This window comes from Alnus glutinosa, chromosome 1, assembly GCF_958979055.1.
Source record: "Alnus glutinosa chromosome 1, dhAlnGlut1.1, whole genome shotgun sequence".
Classification (NCBI taxonomy): domain Eukaryota; kingdom Viridiplantae; phylum Streptophyta; class Magnoliopsida; order Fagales; family Betulaceae; genus Alnus; species Alnus glutinosa.
In genome coordinates, this window is record NC_084886.1 from 6,714,866 (window position 1) to 6,723,554 (window position 8,689).

The 8,689-nt window shown below is 37.8% G+C and overlaps 1 protein-coding gene across 1 annotated transcript; it reads right to left on the reverse strand.

Moving 5' to 3' along the window:
• Positions 1-715: 715 nt before the first annotated feature.
• LOC133869057 (probable protein S-acyltransferase 22) lies at positions 716-8,275 on the reverse strand. The gene is made up of 9 exons (XM_062306034.1): positions 7,437-8,275; positions 7,219-7,332; positions 5,129-5,533; positions 4,727-4,795; positions 4,574-4,645; positions 3,827-3,955; positions 3,553-3,633; positions 2,864-3,052; positions 716-1,870 (listed from the first exon to the last, which is right to left on the reverse strand). The coding sequence occupies exons 1-9, from the start codon at positions 7,476-7,478 to the stop codon at positions 1,094-1,096; spliced, it is 1,878 nt and encodes a 625-aa protein (XP_062162018.1). The 5' UTR covers positions 7,479-8,275; the 3' UTR covers positions 716-1,093.
• Between the last annotated feature and the right edge of the window lie 414 nt (positions 8,276-8,689).

An 8,689-nucleotide genomic window follows, 5' to 3' on the forward strand; every position in this document is an offset into this window, starting at 1 on the left:
TGTGGTGTAGAAATGAGAGGAAAATAATAATAATAATAATAATAATATGTTGGATAACAGAAGCTAGGAAAAAATTTCGGAGGGAAAATGGAAAATGTTGAAGCGATGGGTGAAGAAAGAACGGCTTTGATACCAATTGTTATGTGCTTTCTTATATGAAAGAGGAAAATTCAGGGAAGAAGATGATAAACAGTAGATTAAGGCTCTTCAAGAGGCCTATCTCTCCTACAAACCATGGGCTCTTCGAGAGGCCCGAGCTCTCCAAAAAAGTTAAGGCTCAATATTCTCCCTTCATGCTTTCCTTCTCCATTCTTTGGGTTCTTATAGGGGAGTAACTTCTACCACCTCATCCCCCTTCTAGAGCCTTCATGCTAACAAAATATGGTTAGCTCCTAGATACCTCCGCTCACTACCCTTCTAGAATACTCCTTACACTATGCATGTTAGTATTGTAGTATACATGCATATGTCTAAATGCTCTTGAACCTTATACAACATATGTTTTTCTTATTTTAGCTCACATAACCCCACCCTCGCCAATAGATTCAGAGACAAGTATTAGCATAAATCACACAGATTCTACAACATTTAAACAGGCCAACTTGATTTCCGCCGGCAAAGACTTATGACAGCGAAATGCTGAAGCATTGATCATGATGGATGACATTGGGAGCATGAAATAGTCTTTTCAGAGTCTTGGAAGTACCAATAGAAGTCAAGCAGAAGCCATCCAAGAATAATTCATTTCTAGCAAAATCAACAAGGATGACAAATTTGAGTATCATATGCAGCACAACAGCAAACTCACCATCTGGTGAATCCCTGAAAACCCACCAGACGCTGCAATGAAGCTCAAGCAAAATATAAAGCAAATACATCTTGGTGGAACCCAAATTCTAAAATTTCTGTACAGCCTTATACATGTCTTGCGCATGAAGGTCCTGATTTGATGTCCTAGAGTCCATTCCCAATTAAATTTGGCAAAGCAGACCGTATTTTGGAGCCCGAAACACCTTGGCCAACAAATGAAAGAATGTTGAACTATTCCCTTTATGGAATCAAAGTGAACTAAACTTCATCAGTTCATAATTGGTCAAAGGTTTCTACTGTTAGCCTGGCTAGAAGATGAAGCATTCAGCTTAATAACCCTCTCATCATGACCAGATGCGAAGAGAAGGCTACTCCAGTTTGTCGACCTCTGGAAAATTCTGGAAGGAACACGATCACTATCTTCCCCACCAGAAGCTTCATACCCATCACTGGTTGACCTTGACAGTGGGATCCCCCTCTGAGAAACTGCACCAGCAGCAGACAAACCTGTGAGCCGCCTTGCCTCTTCAGGACCTGATGAAGAGACCCGGAATGGGTGAATATCGGGTGAGTCCAAACTGCTCTCAGGAGAAGAAGCAACAATCCCAGCTGAGCTTGACATTGCTAGGCTTGTTTGGAAAGCACTGCGCGCTTCAAGCTGAAGAGGGGCCAAACTAGTTGATGACTCGTTGAAACCTTTCTCAACTTCTTTAACTGAAACCGTTGGCAGGGGCTCAAGGGGTAGGTCAGCTGGGAGGCGCACCCGCTTATTGGCCCGCCTTCTATTATTATCAGGCCTCGGGACCATCCGACGGCCACTGTTGCCAAAGCTACTGTCAGGTTCTAGGCCAAAAGGGGCATCCCGTCTCATTATAGGCTGCAAGATTTTGGATTTTTTTCTTGCCTCTGCAGCAGCCTTTGAAACCTCTTCTCCATTTAATCGTGCTAATGTCCATGGACTGATCTTTACTGCTCCAGGATTTCTTTTCTTAATATGTTCCTCTCGCGATATTTTCCCTAACGAGCTCACAGACGCAGTTTCTGGAGGAACGACATCAAACTGCAAGAAATACAGAAATTACAGTAGCATCAACAAACAGAACCATATGATTTTAGCTCGTTATAATATCAGTGTCAATGGTCATCGTAATCATCATTCTGTTCATAATTAGTCCACTGAAAACGCTTATGCAGTGCCCAAAATGGGTGGCGGGGGTAACAAGCATAATGCATACTCCACAAATTATTCTAGGAGATAAAGAGACATCGGGAATCACTCATAAATCAACACTCCAATGGTATTTTGACCCACATTTGAATAAGATCTATGTTGTTAGTTCATTCCATTTAAATAAGCTACAGTGGCTTCTCTGACCACTTCCTAAGAAAGACCTTGAGATTTCAATGAAGAAAAAGAAGGGAATATTACCAATTTACTGATTTGGCAAAGGCCATTCTAACAGACAGTTGCTCGCAACAAAAATGCAAATATAGTAAGCACCGATACCGGCATGGGACAGGGATAAGATACAATACTAATACAGTGATAGGGAAATATTCAGAATTTTACAGATATTCACATTTCTTCCAGTGTCCCATTATATTAAGAGTTTAAAAATATTTTTTTAATCAGCAGACATATTGGACACATATCCGGCCGTATCTGAGCCATAGCTGTGTCTAATGTGTGATACCGACACTCCAGCGATTTTTTGGAGTATCCATACTTCATTGATGCCTACTGAATAATTTCATCTACCTAAGGCTTTATAAAACCAATAATGCAGACGAAAAATAATAGCAATATATCACCTTTTAGCTGGTCAGATAATTGTAACCAGCCCAGACTATCTTCTACTTTTGTTTTCCCAGTTAGAGACCTACCAAGGATGTTGGAAATGAAAGAAATACAAGAGACATGCACAAACAACAAAAGTTCGAGATTTGGGAGATGACAAGCCTAATGTTGTGGCACAACTACTACTAATGTAATATGCAGATATGCAAGTAACTGTCATCTCCAATAAAGGAAGTGTAGATTGGTCAAAAATACCTGATCTTCAAGAAACAAGCGTGGGGGTGTGCACCATGCACCACGGTGGAAAGTTGTAAAGGAGCTTGCACTGCTTAATCCAGTAAGTGAACTGGCAGGAGACATTTGGGGACTCTGTTGAACTCCAACTCCTTGTTGCTCTTGTTCCTGCTCCCTCAGAGCTATGATATAATCATATGTACTGATTCCCTATGTCAGATGCAGGAATTATATTAATAGCTAATTTTAAGTTTCAATTAGAGGATGCAGTCAAAGAGAGTGGTGACACCATGTGTAAAAAGAAAGTTTGTTGTGTGATTCATTTACAACAATAAAACACAAGATAATTTTTTTTTTTTATGAAAATAAAACACAAGATAAATTAAGAAAAGAAAAAAGTATAAAAATAAGAAATATTAGTAAAAAAAATGGATTTTGCATATCCATGGGAGGTAACAACATAGGAATAACAGATATTTTCCATACCAACCTCATTGAAGGTGAACCCCCTCCCCCAACCCCCCAAAAGAAGAAATAAATCATCTCCTTTTCTTTTTTCAAATCAAAGAAGAAGAACACATAAGAGGTATTAAATAACAATCCTTTACACTACCACAAGAAAAATCCAGCCCAAATAAATAAACTAAGATAGGGCCAGTGTTGAAACAATAACAACTCATGACAGCATGCAAGAGTGGTTGAGATCTTACCTTCTTTATGAGGAGGATGTGAAAGAAGAAAAGCTGAGCTAGTGGTAGGGTAGCAATCAGAGCCAAAATGGTGCACACTACCTATAAACAAGTTATGTTGATAGTTAATTTGACGATAGGACCAGCCCTCAAAAGAAACAACTGAGGAATTAACTTTCTGTGTCCTCATGCCTCTTTTGAGCCAACAAAAACAAAACCCAAATAATATATATATAATTAAATTAAAAACATAAATACAAATTAAAAACACAGAAAAAGTTAGCAGAACACTCACCACTACAATAATAAAGGGCACCAAAGAGAAACTGCTTCCTAACTTCATGGAGATATCCACAGAAAACCGCTTCCTCTCAAGAGAACAGCAGATAAGCACGAGGATTCCAGTTGACCATTGTAGAATAAGCTGCAATCTCAAGCCCAAGGGGAACAAACCATGTATATACCTGTCAATAATCAATTAAAATGAAAATGACTTGAAAATAAAATGCTTACTCTGGGGTGATCTTCAGATTCTGGCAAATAGCTTGTGGTAATTGTAGAAGATATTCGGAAAGGGATAACGATATGACACGGGTAATGGTTCAAGATTTGATGATTGATCCAAAAACTATTCCTAAACTTTTGTAGGAGCTAAATGACTATGACAACATCAAGAAACTCCCCGAGTAGTGATGAATTTTAGGAAACATGGTATTTTCATTGTTATAGATTTTATTTTTTTTTCATACGGAGTTCTATTTTATTTTTTTATTTTTTTATGTAAGGATAATTAATTTGCTCAGAAAAATGTAATGAGGATTAATTATACTTAACGATAGGCAATAAAGCATGTCAGGATGACAACTGAAAACATTTCATATGATTCAGAGCTTTACGATACTGAAGATCAGGGATGCTTGCACAAGGCTAGAAGTGAAGCTAAGGAGACTTCTAGGACCTAGCTGACCTGAGAAATCAATCCGGAGAGGTTGGCTATGGTTCATCAAGATTTTAAGAAAGTAGTATGGATGCTTATGCTTACCAAGAGGAGAGAAGTAACCATGAGGGTGAAAAATTGTCGGTAGTTCTTTTTGCCTATACAGTTGTTAAGCCACTACAAAAACCAAGATTAACCAAAGAATTAGACAAATCATTAAAGAACAGGAGAAATATTAACAAATTAAGATTTGTATACCCTGCAATGATGATCAAAACGGTCAACACATTTATCACAAACTCGACAGTGCTTGCTGTACTTGAAAACCTACATCAAAATAACAATTTGAATCTCTTATAATTCATCCGCTATCAAATGAAAAGTCAAAAGGAAAATCTTAGAACAATATCAGATGGATGCCAACTGTGAGTTTGATGACATGTAGTATGCAATGATCACACAACATGTCACTTTCTAAAGTAGGGGCTTAGATGCTGAAAACCTAAACTGGCATGGCTTGACTTGGACATGCTATGCCTTTGAAATGGTGATTATCAAGATCCATTCAGTTACTCCTCCCCCTTTCTCACAATAGATTAGTGTATTAAATATTTTCAAATGGAGGTGCAAGCCATTGTTAATTCAAATGCTCCAACTCACCTCAACTTCACACAAACTGCAATAGAACATGCCTTCTTCTTCACACGTTTGTTCAGAAGATTCCTCACTTGAACTGCAGCGGTTGCAGATAAAAGCAAAAGGAGCGCAAGCCAATAGGAAACGAGATGAATGCTTTGGTGAAGCATTCTTTTCCTTGATTTCATTAATACGGTCATTTGAAGTTGCATCCTTAGCCACTGCATCATTATCCACAGGTTTCCCCCCAGCTGTTGCAGCATTAGCATCAAGCCTGGAAGAAGTTGATTCCCCACCTAATTTTGAATCCTTTGGCGTTGAATGCTTTTCATAGTCTGGAAATTTTAGATATTTTTTGGACTTAAAAACTCCAGGGTCTGCAGGATCAGCTGCCGCGCACCAAATATATAGGCCGAAGACACATGTGATCTAACAATAAAAGATGTTACTTAAGTTTCTTTGTGAGAGGAGGATGTATCTCATAATATTAAAACAATAATACAACTAGTAGCAATAGCACTTGTTATATATATATATTGTCTCCGCCTTTCTTTTAACTTTTTGCTGCTGACTGGGGAGTCTCACAGCGAAGAAGAAAGAGTTTCCCTCCTTCAGGATGTAAAGAAAATGCTGAAAACTGTCACTACAATTAATAATGGGTTGCTATATGGACTACAATGTTGAAATACTGAACTTTAAGGATTTGTTCGTCTGATTCAAATTTTAGGGTAATAAACTGTTTTTGCAACATAGATTGGTAGTAAACTTAATTTACCCTCGTTCAAATGTATAAGCAAATATTACGTACAAACTAATCCCTGCCATAGACGTGGCAGACGTGGGAATATTGTTAGTACCACTTTGATTTCACTTGCCTTGGAAACTTCATGTAGAACAAGTCAACTCACCAGAGATCCTGTTTTACTATAAATTTAACTCTATGCAACTATAGTACATGATATTGTGTACAAACTCCTACAGAAAGCAACAATGGGAAATTTGTAGTTAAAGAATTATATTATTGAAGAGAAACCTAAAATATGTGCACAACAGGTTAACTACCTTACTCGTATCTTGTTCTGAAAAAGATGGATAAGATAAGATACAAGGAGTTAATGGAATTTGCTTCACCAATTAGCATCCAAACTGTATGATTTTTAGATTACTGATATTCAGACTTTAAATTTGTTATTAGTAGCAACTAGCAACCATTCACTGGAATAGTTCGCAACAAATTGAATTAGTGACAACTGGTGGACAGTTTATCAATGGGACGTATGGTTGTTGAAGGGATGGTCATCATACCAAATTACTAAGCAGTTGCCCGCACCACATGTCAGATACCATTTGAAACTGGATTGTGCACCTATGTGAAATTATGAGAGTGTGTTAAGGGCCTTTTATCATCTGGTCTTATGTTTCCCAAAATAAAAGCTTGTTAGCTTCCATATAGCTTTCACTGAGCAAAATAGGGTTGATTCTTAAAAGTTCACCACTGATTACAAAAGTAAAATTAAATTAACATGTTAGTCAGGATTTGCAAGGGCATAAAAAAACAGAGTAACAAGAATGGATGATAAGTACCTTCAATTTCAAAATCAGTCTATTAGTAGAATGAAAAATCCATGAGTTGTTTCATATTTGAGCCTCTTCACAATTCTACCTCAAAATTAATATTTTATCACATAATGAATGTTAGGATATAACAGAAGATAATCCAAGTTATGCTCTTGAGTGTAGGGTTTAATTCTTCTAATGAATCAAATTGGAAATTATTTAGTTTGAAATTAGTGGCTACTAAAAGGCACATGAAGAGACTAAAAGACAAGCAAAGGATATGCTCTTATCAACTAAAGTGACCGCTTGTGATGTACGCTTTAGAGGATCAGTGGACCGATTCAACAAAAATATGTTGGAAATAAAAACCCAGAAAAGGAAAAGAAACCGAGCTGGGAGGAAAAAAAAAAAATCTTAAACAGATACATGTAGTATATAAATGAGAAAGCAACAAGCAGATAAACCACAGATCTCAGTTCTTCGACGAACCTAAAAAGTGTAGAGAAGGAAGAGAACACATTATAGTGAGAGGAAAGAAGAAGAGGAAAATGGCTTACGAGAGGAGTGTAGAGCCCCATCACAATATACTGATACAGTTTCTTCCCAACAAAAGGAGCAAAGAACACATAGAAAGCAAACCCCAATGCCAGAAATACAGCAACAGCTACCACCTTCACAGATACGAAATAGGCACTCCAAAAATGAAATTTTGAACGACAAAAGAAGATACTCACCCACTTATAAAGAAATAAAAGGATAAATTTTGATATTAAACCTGGAGAGGGTGGTAAGGAAGTTGCCATCCATGCTTTCTCATTTTGCTCTCTGAAGGCTGCAGAGCAGGAAAAAGACTGAACTGGGTATCTCTGTCTCTGTCTCTCTTGTTTGGTTTTACTTACTTTCTTCCACTTTCCTTCAGGTTTCTGGAAAGATGAAGATCACTGATTCACTGTGGGAACCAACCAAACAATGGTTGCAATGGCATTTCCTGGGGTCTAATCAGAGGGAAAGAAGGAAAATGTAGGAGAAAAGGCTTAAAAGCTAGTGGGTATAGAGAGGAATGGGGTCTAATCAGAAGGAAAAAAAAAAACGTAGGAGAAAAGGCATAAAAAAGAAAAGCTGGAGTTTGGAGAGATGAGCAGTGTGGAGGGGCTAGTGGGTATAGAGAGAAATGGGACAGTGAGGAAACTTTGTCTGGTTCACTCAATCATAGCCTCGGGTCATGGAGGGAGAGAAAAAAAAAAAAAAAAAGGAAGGGGCTGCCTGGTTTGGGATTTTCTCTTGTAACTTGCAAACTTTTTACTTGGGCAGAGATCTGTGACTATTAAGAGAGAGATAGAGATAGAGATAGAGAGAGAGAGAGACTGGTTTTTCTTTTCACCTCCATAATTACTCTTTTACTTTTTTCTTGTTTCTTGCGTTACCTTTTTCCATGGGCAAATCATGTGTCACAGGGCAGATCAACAGACGGTTGTTTGGTTCCTCCTCTTGTAATTGCCATTTGCCAACAACCCCTCCTTTAATAGGCTTTTAAAAAACCTCTCTCTCTGCCCATTACTCATCCCCTTTGTAGTTTGTAGATGGGGGAAAGAATTTAACAGACAAGATGACAAAGCCAGTGAGGTTCATGCTCTACAATGGATAACTCTCTCTCTTTCTCTCTCTCTCTTTCCTTTATAGAAAGGAATAACACAGTGAGGAATGAACATTTTGGAGGCAATTGTGATTTCATGACCCCTCATCACACTGGCATTCCTCTTTTTGAGCTCCTGTATCTATCATTGCCTTAAATGTTGTTCTTTGGCCAAATTATCAGGTGTTCTTTGAATACTTGGCGGTGGTTGAAGCTACAAATCTACGTCTAGTTGCCAACCCATGTGTCTTGGAACCGATCCCTATATGTTGCTATTACATGGGTTGATATCAGGTTTTTTTTTTTTTTAATTTTTTTACCGGTCTAGATTTAATTTTAAGTTTTTTTTTTCCCTTATGTGGATAATTCTTAGGGTTCAAATATTGCTTAAGAAG